The sequence below is a fragment of the Loxodonta africana genome, chromosome 12, assembly GCF_030014295.1.
Source record: "Loxodonta africana isolate mLoxAfr1 chromosome 12, mLoxAfr1.hap2, whole genome shotgun sequence".
Taxonomy (NCBI): domain Eukaryota; kingdom Metazoa; phylum Chordata; class Mammalia; order Proboscidea; family Elephantidae; genus Loxodonta; species Loxodonta africana.
The window spans coordinates 90,085,533-90,101,629 of record NC_087353.1 but is presented as its reverse complement, the minus strand read 5'-3'; the positions used below and the strand labels follow the sequence as shown (position 1 = coordinate 90,101,629).

Here is a 16,097-nt window from a genome sequence, read left to right as displayed (position 1 = left end):
CAGCCGGCGCGGCCCGCCCCCCGTGGCGCCCAGTCCTGCGCTCGCCGGCGGCCGCCCGCTGCACCGGGTCCTCCGTGTAGCTGCCCGGGGCCAAGACCCCGCGACGCGGACCCGCGATGGCCAAGCGCAGCTCGCTCTCCATCCGCATCGTGGAGGGGAAGAACCTGCCTGCCAAGGACATGTGAGCGCGGCCAGGGGTGGGAGCCCCAACTTTCCGGGGAGGGGTGCCGCCCCTTAACGCCTGACCTTTCCGGGGTGCACACAGCCCGCAAGTGGAGCAGCGACGAGGGTGTGGCGTGTGGGCGGGGTGGGGAACTGGTAGGGAAAATGGGGACAGTAGGATTTATTGCAAGCGCCAGACAGGAGGTGACAGTAGAGGAAGAGGATGTCAGTGAAGGCCGGGGACTGAGGAGGCGTCTGGGGTCTGTGAGGAGGTGTAGTGAGCAGGGACGGAGCAAAGAGAGAATCTAGAAGGGAAGGGGCTTTGATAGGACTGGGAAGACATGCTGGGAAGACATCCTGGTGAACTGTCAGGGGTGTGGCTGGAGAGGGGCGGGGGTATCCCCTAGAAATGAGGTATCTTTCTTAGTAGTTCCAAGCCATCAGTGCCGCGGAGTGTGCACCTGACACGTCTGTCCCTCCCACCTTCCCCTGGGGTCCAGGGGCTGTCACTGGGCTTGGTGTTGGGCACTTGAGAAGGGCTGAACAGCTATGGAGAGAGAGAAGAGTCCAGGTCAGGAGGCCAGGATTCCTGCAAAACCCGGGAGACTGGGTAGTGCCATTCCTTGTGTCCTCAGCTTTACCCAAACCACCCCCTATAAGCCTCACAACCAGCGAGGCACTTCCCAGCATCCCAGGCTCAAAGAAGTGCTGGCTCCAAGTGGCCCAGCCTAGTATCTAGGACTTTCATTGACCCTCAGCCAGATTTGGGGAGAAGATTTCAGGGACCCATTGTTCCACCCTTCGAGAAGGTCAGCAGGACTGAGCTGTCCGACCCCTGACTCCCCATCCTGGCTCTGCCACCAGCTGTCTTGTCTGCAGCCTTAGGCAGGTCTCTGCTCCCAAGGCCTCAGTTTTCCCTTCTGTAAGGTGGGGGTTGAAATCCCTCCCAGATGGGAGAAGTTGAAAACACTCAGCTCAAGGGGCACTAGCTGCCTGGAGCAGGGGGAGGGAGGTGGCATAGGGTCCAAAGTCTTCTGGGCTGAAGCCTCCCCACCCCCGGCTCCTCAGCAGGCTCCTGGATGCAAAGAGGTGGTGATCCTGAGGTGGGGGACAAGGGCGTTTCTCTCACATGTACACTGCCTCCGTGAGTGCCTCCCGAACTCACGCTCAGTGCTGGCTGTAAGCAGTTCCAATTCAAGGCCCCTTGGGCCTGCTAAGGCCAGGCTCAGCAGTTGCTATGGCAATGGGTGAGGGAGGGGATGAGAGGTCTCAAGGGTGGGTTTCTGAGCATGGATGAGGTGGGCAGGGACTGGGAATGGGGTCTCTGGAGTGGGAAGGCAGATGAGGTCTGAAGAGGCTCTCAGCCCCAAGGCCCTGTCTATAAGCAGCCCCCATGCTGGCACCAGAAACTAGGTCATCTTGGCCTCCTCTGGCTGATGGCAGCTGGGAGGAGCAGCCCCTCCGTCTGTCACCTCCCTCCGTCCCCACAGCAGCTGGTTCTAATGCTTGCTCCAGGCTCTTACCAGCCCAGGGCAGTGAGGCTCGTGGGCTGTGCCTACCTGGGAACCAAGGTGCTCACCCACCCACCCAGCCCTGCCTCTACATAGCTGAGGGACTTTGGGCAAGGTGCCTTTATCCTGGGGCCCCCATGTCCTGTTGATTCTGCCTCCAGAATCTCTTTTATCACCTGCCCCCCTACCTGCCCTACCCACCTCCCCTCACCACCTCTTCCCTGCCTTCCCTGTAGTGCCTGGTGGACTCCTCTAACACAGTTCTGACCCGTTGACCCTCCCTTAAACCTGGCCACAGCCCCCTCAGCCCTGCACATTTGACTACTGCCCTTGACAGACCTACCTTTGCATATATTTGAGGCCTTCTGCCTCCACAGCACTCAATTCAGAGTCCTTCAGAAAACTCCTATGCGTCCTTCAGGACCCCTCTCAAACATCTCTCTAGAGCTTTTTCTGAGCTCTCAGGCCTTGCCCCGGCTTTGTGCCCTCCAGCACTTTGGGTCTGCTGGGTGAGAATGCAGCCCTTGTATAGCAGTTGCTCCTTCCCAGGCTGCCTGCCTGCCTGACTGAGGGCAGGGTCCATGACTCATTTGTCTTGACATTCGGGGTCCCTGAGGGACACCTACCTGGTCCATAGTAGGGGGAATAAGAGATGTCTAGGACCTTCCCATTTAATCTTTTTATTAGCCCTCGAAGGTAGATGGAAACCCTGGTGGCATAGTGGTTAAGAGCTATAGCTGCTAATCAAAAAGCTGCCAGTTCAAGTCCACCAGGCGCTCCTTGGAAACTCTACGGGGCAGTTCTACTCTGTCCTATGAGGTCGCTATGAGTCGGAATTGACTCGGTGGGAACGGGTTTTTAGAAGGTAGATATGCTCCGTTTGCAGATGGGGAAACCAAGGCCCAAACCCAAAAACCAAACCCACTGCCATTGAGTTGATTCCGACTCATAGTGACCCCATAGGACAGAGTAGAACTGCCCCATAGAGTTTCCAAGGAGCGCCTGGTGGATTCGAACTGCTGACCTCTTGGTTAGCAGCTGTAGCACTTAACCACTATGCCACCAAGGCCCAGGATATTTAAATAATTTGCCAAGGCCACACAGTAGGTAAAGAAGTCGGGGGTCAAATCCACTCTGCCTGCTGCTGGAATGGGCCAGGGATCCTGGCTGGACCAAGGTTGCAAGCTTGCCGTGGGGCTCAGTGGGCAGGAGCCTCACAAATCCTATGCAAAGCATTTGGCTGCGGGGGTTGCAGAGGTTTAGAGAAGAAAAGTGGTCCGTGTTGAGTGCCGTCTCCGGAACAGCGTCTCCTCCGGTCGGGGCTCGCACACTTCTGAAGACAGGGAGCTCACCACTTCCCATAGTGGTCCTTTTTTAATTTTGTTGTTGAGAATATATACAGCAGAACATACACCAGTACAATGGTTTCTACTCGTACACTTCAGTGACATTAATTACGTTTTTCTAGTTGTGTAACCGTACTTACCCTCCTTTACTGAGTTGTTCTTCCCTCATTTATATAAACTCACTGCCTCCTAAGGTTCCTGTCTCATCTTCGGAGTTGCTGTTGTCAGTTTGATCCCATATAGATAGTTCTTAAAAAAGCATAATGCTCAAGGCAGACATTTTTTACTAGTTAAGCTAAACTATGGTTTGATTTTAAGGAGACTTTAGGAGATATTTTTGGTTTAAGGTTTAAAGATTATCTAGGGCAAGTTTCAGGTATTTAGGCAGCATTCGTGGCTCCAGAAAGTCTGGAGTCCCTGAGAATTTGAAATTCTGTTCTGTATTTTCCCCCTTTTGATCAGAATTCTACTGTGGAGTCTTTGATCAAAATGTTCGGTAATGGTAGCTGGACACCATCCAGCTCTTCTGGTCTCATGGCAAAGGAAGCAATTAGCCACACATTCCATTTCCTCATCCTGCTTCTGACTCTCCTTCTTCCTCTGTTGCTCCAGGTGAATAGATACCAATTGTTGTGCCTTGGATGGCTGCATGCAAGCTTTTAAGACCCAAGGCACTACACAACAAACTAGGAGGTAGAACAGAAGAACTAAACATGTCATTAGGCCAATTAACTGGGATGTCCCATGAAACCATGACCCTAAAACTCTATAGTGGTCCATCTTGACTGAGATAGTTCTGAGGAGGGAGCTGTCCTCACACAGAGCTGCCACCTGCCTCTCTGCCACTTCCATTCATGGGTTTTTGTTCCACTAAGGCCACAAGCACAGCTCTGTCCCCCATCACCAACCGCATCTAGAGCCTGCCTGCACCCACCTTGTTTCCTTCCCACTGTCTCCTGTCCCTGGGTACCGGAGTCAGCCAGGCAGGAGTTGAGTCTCATGGTGACCAGTGACCCACTAGCTCCCACACCCAGTGGCCCTGGGGATGGGCCTGGGACTATTTTGGGGTTTGCCCTGATCCTCCCCCTTCCGCAGCCTGGAAACTGCCACGGGCCTAAATATAGAGGTCCCACAAGTAGCCGGGCAGGGCCAGAGGCGGCTGGCTGGAAAGGAGAAGTGGGACAGGGGAGCAGCTTAGGGGCCTCAGTGGGGCTGAGGGCACTGGCAAGGGGAACAGGTTCTAATAGTCCACCAGGGAGCCATAGTCGGGCCCTGGTTCTTAAACCTGACCTCCGCCCACTCTGACACTGTCCCCTTTGCACCCCTGTGATCGAGCCACCCAGCCCATTGCTGCCTCAGCACCCCCCATCTGTCTCGGCTTCCAGGCCTTTGCCCACACCAGTGATTCTGCCTGAAACACGAGCCCCAGCCTCACCATTCATTCATGAATCCATTCACTTATTCGGTCACTGTGTGAGAGCTGAGCATGGGGCAGAGCTGAGCACGGGGCAGTGCTGGGCCCACAGAGAAAAGCAAGAGGTTTTCTGCCCCCAAAGGGCCACTGAGTCAGAGATGGTAGCAGGGCAGCGGTGGCCTTGTGCTGGGGGAAGCCCAGATAGTCGCAGAGCCTGCGCACCTTAGCCTACCCTGATCTCCCCTTCGGCTTCTGAGCTCCTTGTACAAACACAGTTGCTCCTCATTGGTGGATTCTAAATTTGTGAATTTACCTACTTGTAAAATTCATTTGTAACCCCCAAATCAATACTCATGGCACTTTCGCAGTCATTCCTGGTCATGCACAGTGCAAGCAGCACAAAATTCGAGTTGCCCGACGTGCACATTCCTAGCTGAGGTCTAGCAAGGCGACACTTGCCTTTTTGTCTCAGCTCCAACACTGGGAACAAGGGTCCTTTACATGGTCTGTTTATTGCTGGCATTTTTGTGTTTTTTGTGGCCATTTTACTGTTTAAAATGGCCCCCAAGAATCGTGCTGAAGTGCTTGTCTAGTGTTCTAAGCTCAAGAAGGCTGTGACGTGCCTTACGGGGAAAACACGTGTGTTAGATAAGCTTCCTTCAGGCACATGTTTCAGCGCTGTTGGCCATGAGTTTAGTGTTAATGAGTCAACAATATATATTAAATAAGGTGTCCTTAAACAGGAACACGGAAACCCTGGTGGCATAGTGGTTAAGTGCCACGGCTGCTAACCAAAAGGTTAGTTCGAACCCACCAGGCGCTCCTTGGAAACTCTATGGGGCAGTTCTATTCTGTTCTACAGTCGCTATGAATCGGAATGGACTCGATGGCAACGGGTTTGGTTTTGGTTTTGGTTTTTTAAACAGAAACATAAAAAAATGTATTTACTTCCTGACAAAAATCAGGCCAGAGGCTCGGAGGAACCTGACTGTGCACATTCTGTAGGAACAATGGCTCAGAATTCACTAATTCAGTGTTTGCAGCAACTCTGTAGAACATAACTACCACCAATAATGAAGAATCGGCTGTACGTGCCCGGCTCCTGGCTCTTCGGCCCAGCCTACCACTTGGGGTACACAGGGGGCTGATTGCTTGAGGCCTGGAGTCTTCTGGCTTTGGGGTGGGTGGGATGCAAGCTGGAGTGTTCACAGAGGGCTCCCTGGAGGCGGGGCTCTTGGGTAATGGTGGGGGTAGTTTACAGGCAGATGAGCAAGGAGTCTCAGGCTGCGCTAACATTGACTGAGCAACCCTATCAGCTGGGATTAGAATTCCCACTTTACAGGTGGGAAAACTGAGTTTTGGCAGGGATTTCCATTGTCAGGAGAGCTTTTGGAGATGTTTTTCCTGAGTGGCTTCCTCTGCCAGTGGGGCCCCTTTTGAGAAGGGAAGCAGGGCTTGGAATTCCCCAACCTCTGACATAAAAAAAAAAATAAAAAAAAAAAAAATTTTTCTGACATGCAAATACATACTTCCTTTTAATGGACCCCAGGCTGATGCGGCAGTTCTCCAGGGTGTCCTCCCTTCCCCCCTTTCACAGTACCATCCCTGAGCCTGGCTGGACGCCCCTCCAACTCCAGGAATCCCCCACAGCCCCACATCCAATTGTGCAGTCCCTGGTTTGCTGTCCCCAGTCCTTGTCTTTCCCAGATGGCTGGCAGCTCCTGAGGGCAGACGGTTGTATTTTCTTATTTAACTGCTTACTCATTCAACAAATACTCACAGCACCCCTGTCCTGTGCCGAGCCCCGGGCTAGGCCTGGGGCCACAGCAACGGTCCACACGTCAAGTAGCAGGTAGTCAGTGAGGGAAGCACTGACGTCTTTGCATCCTGAGCAGTGCTGGAGGGTGAGGGAGAGCCGAGCAGGGTCCCAACGAGTAGTACCCTCAGCCTCTGGGACTGGGGGTCCTTAGAGGGGAACTGAGGCTGGGAAAAGTGGGAGGACATTCCAGGCAGGAGGCACAGCAAGAGCAAAGGGGAGCCCCAGGCAGGCTGTTCTGACTGCTGTCCCCTGCCTCCCCAGAACAGGCCAGCTGGGGTGGGGTGGGGTAGGCAGGAACAAGCACCCTTTCCCCACAGAGGCATGAGCAGTGTATCCCTCTCCTCCCTCCACCCCCCAGGCCTGGGCAGGGGAGCTTTGGTGTGGACTCCTATCTTTTCCTCATTACCTCCCACCCAGACTGAGCAGGGGACACATGTTTTGGGCTGAAAAGCCTTTGGACCCTGGTCCAACACCCCAAAACCTTTTCCTGGGGTCACCGAGAGCCTGGGAAGCGGGCTAGGAGGCCTGTCCTTGGCTGACCTCCTGCTCACCCCCTCCTCTCGTTTGTCTGTTTTGCAGCACCGGCAGCAGTGACCCCTACTGCATTGTGAAGGTGGACAATGAGCCCATTATCAGGTACTGCCCACCCCCCAGGACTAGGGGCTGAGATGGGCTTCCTCCCTGAGCATACTTCACCTCCCCTGCTCACTCCATCTCACACTCCCAGTGGGGGGTGGATTTTGTGCAGAGATGGGTGAGGGCTTGGAGCACCTAATCCCCTGGAGACCCCCCCAACCATGCCCTGACACACCTGGTCAGTGATTACCTATGTGGGGCTGGGAGCTTGGCCAAGGGCCTCTGGCTCATGAGGGAGAAATGGTGGTGATGCTTATAACCATGTCACAATGGCTCTCCTTTAATTGAGCACTGTCTCTATTTAATTCTTACAATGAGCCAGATACTGTATCATTAAACCTTGCTTACAGGTGAGAAAACTGAGGCTCAGAGGTCACAAACCTAGTAAGTGGCAAAGCTAGACTACAATGCAAGTCTGGCTGACTCCAAAGCCTGAGCTCCTTCTGCAATGCTCTTCTCCCCACCCTGGTCCTTGCTCTCACTCGGGGCACCCTCCCCTGAGACAGTTCCACAGTGATGACCCCCATAAAGACTGCTCCTCTCCAGGCTGGGAGTCTCCAGCCTATTCCCAGAAGGATCACTTTCCCTGGATGCCCCTTCCTCCACTGTGCTGTTTGGGGGTCCCCAAGACTACTCTCAGGTTCAATAATTCACTAGAAGGACTCATGGAACTCAGAAAAGCCATTATTGTCACAGGTGTGGTTTATTAATAATAGCAAAAGGATAAAGACTAAAATCAGCCAAGGGAAGAGGTGCACGAGGCAGGGTCCGGGAGACATCAAGCACAAGTTTCCAGTTGTCTTCTCCCAGTGGAGTCCTGCGAACAATGCTTGCTTCTCCCAGCAATGATGTGTGACAACACACGTGGAGTGTTGCCAACCAGGGAAGCTCATCTGAGCCTTGGTGTCCAGAGTTTTTACTGGAGTTGGTCATACAGACATGGCTGAACACCCGAGTGGCTGACCTTCATCTCTAATCCCTCGAGGTCAAATCCATAGCACAGGGCCCAAGGCTCCCACTATAAATCGCACTGTGAGCATAGACTATCTGGCATGGCCCAGGGGCCTGGGTGAACAAAGACACTCTTATCAAGCAGGATATTCCAAGGGCTTAAAGGTTACATCCCAGGAGCAAGTCAAGAGCCAAACCTTAATGTGCAGGGTGTGGACATCAGACTGAGTTAATCCTTTACTGCACACAGGGTCTCCCCATCTCTGGGCCAGGCCTAAGGCAGGGTCTTTGATGTCCTGTCCCCTCCCTCATGCAGACCCCTGTCTCCAGGTGAATGGCCAGAGGTGCTCCAGCTGCTCTGCTTGCCTGAGTCTCCATTGCCGACCCCTGGCCAAGGCCACCAGACTACAGTTCTTCCCTACCTGCAAGCAGGACCCCAGTTTTTTCTCTAGATTCTCTCTAAACCACGGCCATCAAGGCAGGGAGAGGGGTATGGTGGCTCTGATTGTCTCAATGACAGGGACACTGAGGCCCCAGAGCTCAAGTGACCTGCCTGAGAAGTGGCTGGGGTGAAGGTGGTTCCTTGAGCTTTCATGCCAGTCCTGGGAGGCTTTAGCTCCCCATACAAACATACCCTGTGGAGTCCCGTGAGTTGAAGGCTCAGATGCCCAGGAGTTTAGCCTGAGCTGGGTGAGGACCTGCCCAGATAAGACCTTGTGGATCTTCATCCCAGTCCCTCCCGGGAGGACTGCCCTGCTCCAAAGTCAGGTTGGCCAGCCTCCTGCCTCCACCCTCAGTGAGTCCGCTCAGCGTCAGTACCTGAGGTGGGGCTCGGAGGCCAGGTCTGGTCCCGGCTCTGCTGCTACTGTGCCGTGTAACCTAAGGCCAGCTACTACCACCTCTAGTCTCAGTTTCCTTAAACGTAAAACGGCTTGAAAGACACAGGCCTCTGGCCCACTTAGGATAGAGGAAAATCAGGGAAGGAATGAGTGTTGGTGGAGGATGGAATCTAGGACAAGAAGACATCAGAGGACAGAGCCAATTGTCTTCACTGGGTGTGGGAAGGGGTTGTGGACAAAGATGGGCTCCCTTTACACAGCCTCCCGCCTTGCTCTAGCCCAGGGCATGGGAGTGGCCTGGGAAGATGCTAAAGGCTTCTCCTGTAGGACTGCCACGGTGTGGAAGACCCTGTGCCCCTTCTGGGGTGAGGAGTATCAAGTGCACCTGCCCCCCACCTTCCACTCTGTGGCCTTCTATGTCATGGACGAGGATGCCCTCAGGTGAGTGGGCACCACTTTTCACATGGGGTCTGGCATTGAACATCTGCCCCCTCCCTGGCCCATTTCACTGCTGGTTCCACTGGGTGCTTTGCATCCTCTTTGCAGCCCTTCTGTGTGTATACCCTTCTATGTTTGTTCCCTTCAGTACCTAGAGGGAAGGGGAACCCAGGAGGGGTTGACGGATGCAGGGTTTGAGCAGGTGGGTGTCTGTGAATGTAGATTCATGGTGCCTGCACGACATGGTATGTGTGCACATGCAGGAATTGTGTGTGTGCACCAGTGCGTACGGGCTAGGTGTGCATGGGGGAGTGAGCCATGAATGGGCACCCAGAGCATGAGCTTAGCAGGTATGAGGGCACACATGTTGGTTCGTCTGCAGAAGCAGCACGTGCCCATGCAAGTGCCCAGGATCCAGCGCCTGCAGGAGAAGAGTCTCCCAGAACTGGCCCTTGTCATGGGTCCTGCTCTGATGGCCCCCCACGAGTGGCTGGAGCAACTGGACTGCTCCCCACAGGGGCCCCGAACTGCGAGGGCAGGGGTCCTGGGCTCCCAGGGGACAGGTGTTATAGCCCCACCCAGCTCTGACTTTGGCTCCACTCTCCAGCCGGGATGATGTTATCGGGAAGGTCTGCCTGACGCGGGACACTCTGGCTGCCCACCCTAAGGGTAAGATCCCTGGGAGGGAACCCACCGCCAGCTCCTGCTGCCCCCTCCTCTGATCCCCTCTGAACTTCCTCACTGGTCCCTGCCTTCCTCGCGCTCTGGGACCCTCCCTCTAGGCTCTTTCATTCCAACCTCCAAAAGCCTGGGCCTGTGGCCATCTCCTGCACCCCCTGCCTCAGGACTCCGGGACCCCGTTTAGCCTCTGGTTTGGGATGGCATCTTCTCTGGGGTAAAGAGGTGCCGCTGGTGGTGGGATTTGAGGCCTCTGCAGCCCTGGTTGCACAGTGGTTAAGAGCTGAGCTGCTAAGCAAAAGGTTGGTAGCTCAAATCCAGCAGCCACTCCTTGGAAACCCTCTGGGGCAGTTCTGCTCTCTCCCATAGGGTCACTCTGAGTCAGCATTGACTAGACAGCAGCAGGTTTGGGTTCTCCTGGTACAGGCAGGGGAAGGGGCCTTCTCCTACTCCATTGCTGAAGGGTGGGTGTCCCTCTTCCCCATCGGGCAGCTCCTTCTGTGGCTCATGGGGTCCCCATTCTGTCGTCAGTCTGAGGGGTCATGTCTGGGGGCTGAAGGGCCCATGGTGTGATTCCTGGGATGCCGATAAGGTTGCTGTATGACCTTGGGCAGGTCCTGCCTTCCCGGGGTGAGTCCCATCTCGGCGAGGGTTCAGACAAGGAGCTTGTAGGTGCTTCAGGCTCTGCTGGCCTGAGCGTCTCCTGGGCTTCCCAGCACACACCTGCTCCTGTCTTTGAGGCTGGGGCAGGCATGTGGGCGGGGGGGAGAGGAAGGGACTTTGCTGACTCACAGTGCCTGTGGCCCTTGCCAGGCCAGAAGCCTCTGCTGCCCACAGCCTTGGATAGCCCCTCTGGACCCCAGCAGCCACAATGATGCCATTCCTCGGGGTCCTTTGTCACTTCCTCATTTGGGCCTCGGGCCCTTCTCCAAGCAGCCCTAGCAGAGAAGCACGCTTCCCTTGTTTTAAGATGGAGAGACTCAGGACAGAGAGGGCAATCCCATGACAAGTGGGGGCTGCCGAATGCAGCATGGCACAACAGTGAGGGCACAGGCCCTGGAGTTACCAGGACCTGGATTCTAATCTCGGCTCTTCTACCTGCTGTTGCTCAGCTTCTGAGCCTCAGTTTCCCGATCAGTCACTGGGAATAACAGCCCCCACCTCACAGGTGCTTGAGAAGAGTCTGAGGGGATTATGGAGCGGCCCCTTGGCACCTGGTGGGGGATGAGGGTGGAGGGCGCAGAGAGAAAGGCCAGGCCCCTGCTGAGCCTCTGCCCACAGGTTTCAGTGGGTGGGCCCACCTGACGGAGGTGGACCCCGATGAGGAGGTGCAGGGAGAGATCCACCTGCGGCTGGAAGTGGTGTCTGGGACTGGGACCCGCCGGCTGCGCTGCTCTGTACTGGAGGCCAGGTGAGACTTGGGACTGGAGACTGGGGCAGTGGGCCTGCAGGGACCCCATGATGCTAGAGAAACCCATGGAAGCTGCTGAGCCTCCTCCCCTTCCTGGCTCCAGAGCTCTGCCTCCTCCCACCAAGGCCTGCTTTCTAGAGAGGATCCAGGGGGCTTCCCTGACTGGAAGGTGTTTCCCGGGAGACCTGCTCAGGAAAATAGGTCCCTTAGGGGACGAGATGGTATTCTAATGGTGGGATTTAGGCATCACAGAGAGGGTTTAACCCCACACAAACTTGGCACGCGCGTGTGTGTGTGCGCGCACATGTACATACGTACTTCACACGTACACGGGGAGGTCTTTGGCAGGGTGGGAGGGTGAGAATCTTCAAATGGCGGGGGTGGATGGGGGATCTCCCCAGCAGAGGCAGTGACTCAGATGGGAAGGTGGGTGCCTGCTCCGTGAGCCTGAATCACCTGCGGCAGCCCCCCCCCACCAAGGTATTTTTAGCTGCAGGCCTGCTTCTGTCTGGGCCTGGGTGTGAGTCACACACTCTTCGTGAGAAAGCTCCTTCCTCTCTGGCTCTAAGGCCACCTCCACAGGGCGGTGCCCCCAGGGAGGACAGTGTCCAGCCAGCACTGTGGGGCGCATGTGCCCGGGCGGGTGGCCCGCCAGCCTCTCTAGGGTGAAGATTTCTCTGCTGTAAGGAGAGGGTGGGGCTGGCAGGAGGGTGGACATTCTGTGACTGCCCACCCCCCTCCCCGGCTTTACATTTGCTCTGGAGCTGGACAGTGAAGAAGCACAGCCCTGGGTGGAAAACAGTTGGCTGTGGACAGAAGACACGCCCCTCCTGATGCTCGCCACCTCCTCACACACTGCCCCATGCTCACCCCCTCCTCCTGTGGCCCAGCTCTCTGGGAGCATACTCACCAATGCTGCCAAGCTCCTGGGGCTCAGGGGCCCTTCTCCCAGCCACCCAGTTGCCAAAGCTTTTCTCCCTTCACCTCCTCTCCTTCCAGGAATCTCCTCTCTCAGCTCTGTCCTCTTGAGACTGTTGGGGACACAATGGCTGGGCCATTGCTGGAGTTTTGAGGCAGCACAGAAAGCCCGATTTGCTGCAGGGGAAGAAAGAACATTTTCTCACCTTTCCAGGCAGATTTTTAAGGCCAAACTCTGGAATTCCCTTAGTTCTGAGGGAGAAGGAGAGCAAGCAGGAGAGGCTTACAACCTAAAATATGGGAAAGGAGAAAGGCAGAAAGGGTATTTGTACCATGTGGAAGAGGGTGGGCCTCAGTTCTCCAGAGGGTTCTAAGTCAGGGTGCTGTGACCAGGCTGGCCTCTGTAAAGCCCCATCTGTGCAGAGAGGGGAAGGGCGATCTGCGCCCCACATCTCAACCCTTCCCCATTAGGGGCATATTGTGGGGCAGCTGTTCTAGAAGCCTGTTATCTCACTTAGGGATTGTCATCTCTTTTATTTCGGAGGAAAGGGAGGCTCAGAGAGGTTGCCCTTGCCCAAGGCTGCTCCCGGAGCAGAGGGCAGTGGGGCCCGTGGCCTGGGCTGTTGCCATGGCTACAATTCCATCCCCCCCATCAGACTGCAGGGTGGCAACTGGTCTGCAGCTGCCCAGTCAGAAGGAGCTGAGGCTTCCACCTTGGGGGATCCTAGGTCTGGGCACATGGGGGACAATCATGGGAGTCAGGGCCCAGAATGGAGAGGGGCCCTGTCCACAGTCAAACCACTTGACAGAGGCAGACCGAGGAGCCCAGACCTTTCACTGGGTACAAGTTACCCACGGTGGCAGGGTGGTAGTCAGGGAGGGAGGGGCGGGGGGGGGGCTTGGGAGACAAGTCAATCCCTCCCTTCCCCAGGGACCTGGCCCCGAAGGACCGGAATGGCGCATCTGACCCGTTTGTCCGAGTGCACTACAATGGCCGGACACAGGAGACCTCGGTGAGGGGGCTAGGAGGGTGTAGGGAGGCTCAGGGACCTGCTGGGTCCTCATCACCTCCTGACCACCACCTGGGGGGCAGGTTGGACCGGCAGTCACAGAGGCCAACAGAAGAGTAGGGCAACCTGTCTGAGGGCACAGAGTGGGTCCCAGGCTTCCAGCCCTCTGCATCTAGCCCCTGTGGCTTCAGCCAGGCTGGGCCAGGATGGGGGTCGGGAGGTGGGAAACTGAGACAACTGGAGCTGCCCACACTGTTTTCCTCACTTCTGGGAAATGGCCAGGATGGTGGGCTCAGCCTGGGGCAGGAAGGGTCGAGACCTGGGTCCTCAGTGCAGCCTGCCACCATTTTGCTGTGTGGCCTTGGGGCAGCTCCCTCACCCACTCTGGGCCTCAATGTCCCCATCTGAGAAATGAGAGGGGGGAGGGTTGGACAGGAAGTTGTTACCTTTATCGTCAAAGGGCCTCTGCCTGGCCTCAGGAGAGGGGCTGCATCAGGGTCTTTGTAGGAAACCCAGGGGAGGTGTTTGGGGTGGTTGTGCCCTTGGCTGGGGCTGGGCAGCCCTGTGGAGTCAAGCCCACCCCTGCTTACCCCACACTGGGCAGATCGTGAAAAAATCATGCTATCCACGCTGGAACGAGACGTTCGAATTTGAGCTGGAGGAGGGGGCCACGGAGGCCCTCTGTGTGGAGGCCTGGGACTGGGACCTTGTCAGCCGCAACGATTTCCTGGGCAAAGTAAGCTCTGCTCTGCTTCCCCACCCCAGTCCCCCAGGGCTGCACCTGCCACCTTCAGCATCTCCATTCCAGCCACCCCACCTCCAAGGGCCTCCCTCCAGTTTCCCCAGAGAGGCGCACTCAGAAGGCCCGAGACTCCCCAGAATCAGTAACACCCTTCCCCATGCCACTGGTGCCCAGGGACCCTCGGAAGGTAACCCTTCTGTCACGACGAGACCAGGAGTTGGCAAGCAAGAGAGCTGAGTATCCCAAGCCCAGTGTGGCCTCCCCGCTCTGCTCTGTCCCCAGGTAGTGTTCAATGTCCCGGGGCTGTGGGCGGCCCAGCAGGAGGAGGGCTGGTTCCGGCTGCAGCCTGACAAATCCAAGAGTCAGATGGATAAGTGAGCACTGGGGGCTTGGTGGCAGGGTGGCGGGTTCTGGCCCAGGGTGGAGGCTGAGAGTTGGCTACCAGCTGGAAGGGAGGGAGGGCTGGTCAGGGATGAAGGTGACACAGTTCCAGGTTTCTTTTAGCCCTTATCTGCCAGGCCAGGATCCTTCTCCATCCCAGGCAGGGTCACCCCACCTCTCTCTTCCTACAGCCCTAGACTTAGCCCTCTTCTCTGAGCTTCAAGGCAATATGGGTCTCCTGCTTTCTGCCCTCTGGCAGTTTCTGGAACAGTCTCTCAGACCCTTTCCCTTTAAGGATTTCCTTGCAGACCCCAGGGTTCTGAGTCCATATCCCTGAGCTATAGCTCTGACTGCCTCCCTGGGATTCTCTAGGAATAGGGTTGCCAGATAAAAACAAGATGCCCAGTTACAGCTCAGTTTCAGGTAAACAATAGTTTTTAGTATAAGTATGTCTGTGCAGTATTTGAGACATAATTACACTAAAAATTCCAAATTTAACTGGGGATCATGTATTTTTATTTTTCTAAATCTGGCAACCCCATCCAGGAAGCCCCTGGCCTCCTTGCCCCCCTTTCTCACCAGCCCTAAAGTGTGCCCCCAGACCCCCAATGATGACTCAGCTTTGCTGCTGTCTCCCTGCGGAAGGCTGGGGTATGGGCAGAAGGGTGCATGCCCAGCACCAAGGCAATTCCACAGAATGGGCCGAGGGTGTGTCTTGATGGGGCATCTGCTGTGGGCCACCGTGTGATGAGCAGCTCCATATGCTGAACTCCAGTCTGTGCTGAAGGCAGGGGCCTTCGAAGATGTTAAGCCTTAGCGCCCCTCACTGGAAGGGGCCTGAGCAAGGGAGCTTGCCTGGAAGATAGGCCTAAAGTGGCAAGGTGCCCAGCCTGCCTGAGCCTCAGTTCCCCTGGCAGGTGGTTATAAGGGTGAAGGGAGGCAGTGGATGGGCATTTGCTTCAGGGTAAAGTGTACACACGAGGGAGGTGGCATCTGGCAGTTCACAGGTTCAAGGCTGGGGAGCCCCACATGTCCATGAGGCCAAGCTTGGAGTCTGGAGGTGGCAGGGCCAGGCCTTGAAGGTGGATGGGGTTCCCATGAGGATGAGGCAGTAAGGGCTCTCCAAACAGAGAAAGCAGCGTGGGCAAAGTGAGTGGGACAGTGCAGGGCACCACACTGGAGGGTATGAGCAGAGACACTGTGGGGCAGGCCCCAAGGGAGGGAGACTGGAGGCAGTGGGGAGGACGGCCTGGGTCCCTGGTGGAGAGGTCACGGGCTGCCCATTCCAGGGGCAACCTGGGCTCCTTGCAGCTAGAGGTCTGCCTGCGGGATGAGACAGTGCTGTCCTCCAGCTGCTACCAGCCCCTGGTGCAGCTGCTGTGCCAGGAGGTGAAGCTGGGAACCCAGGTAAGGGGTCCCTAGGGGGAGGTAGGAGGGTCCTCCCTGTCCTCCTAAACCCACTCCACAGAATGAAAAACCAAGTTAGGATGGTAAGGGGCTGGCCAGTGCCCAAGCCAGGCCTGTTCTGGGATCCTGCTGTGCCCTGTCTTCACTGTCCCTTGGGAAGATGCCCCCCACAACGGTGCTCGGAGGTCCCTGCACACCTTTCAGCTCTGCTTCTCCTTGCTACCCCGTGCAGGGCTCAGGGCAGCTGATTGCACTCATTGAGGAGACCACCAGCACCGAGTGCCGCCAGGAGGTGGCCACCAATCTGCTCAAGCTCTTCCTGGGGCAGGGGCTGGCCAAGGACTTTCTGGACCTGCTCTTCCAGCTGGAGCTGGGTCGCACCAGTGAGGACTGGGTGAAGCGGCTGGTCCAAGGGTGTGGCTGAGAAGGGGGCT

General features: G+C 56.3%; 1 protein-coding gene across 8 annotated transcripts in view; it reads left to right on the top strand.

Annotated features, from left to right (window-relative positions):
* Nucleotides 1-39: 39 nt before the first annotated feature.
* The window catches only part of RASA4B (RAS p21 protein activator 4B), a 29,270-nt gene continuing 13,212 nt past the window's right edge, over nucleotides 40-16,097 (top strand). For 3 of the 8 annotated variants that reach the window (XM_064295917.1, XM_064295916.1, XM_064295915.1), the window contains exons 1-10: nucleotides 43-181; nucleotides 6,832-6,888; nucleotides 9,006-9,119; nucleotides 9,724-9,785; nucleotides 11,076-11,205; nucleotides 13,055-13,136; nucleotides 13,738-13,869; nucleotides 14,158-14,249; nucleotides 15,546-15,663; nucleotides 15,896-16,046. In XM_064295917.1, coding sequence (XP_064151987.1) covers nucleotides 117-181; nucleotides 6,832-6,888; nucleotides 9,006-9,119; nucleotides 9,724-9,785; nucleotides 11,076-11,205; nucleotides 13,055-13,136; nucleotides 13,738-13,869; nucleotides 14,158-14,249; nucleotides 15,546-15,663; nucleotides 15,896-16,046 — 1,003 coding nt within the window. In that variant the 5' untranslated portion in view covers nucleotides 43-116. Of the gene's footprint in view, nucleotides 182-6,831; nucleotides 6,889-9,005; nucleotides 9,120-9,723; nucleotides 9,786-11,075; nucleotides 11,206-13,054; nucleotides 13,137-13,737; nucleotides 13,870-14,157; nucleotides 14,250-15,545; nucleotides 15,664-15,895; nucleotides 16,047-16,097 lie in introns of all 8 variants that reach the window. The other 5 variants (XM_064295919.1, XM_064295918.1, XM_064295920.1 and 2 more) reach the window with 3 other exon arrangements.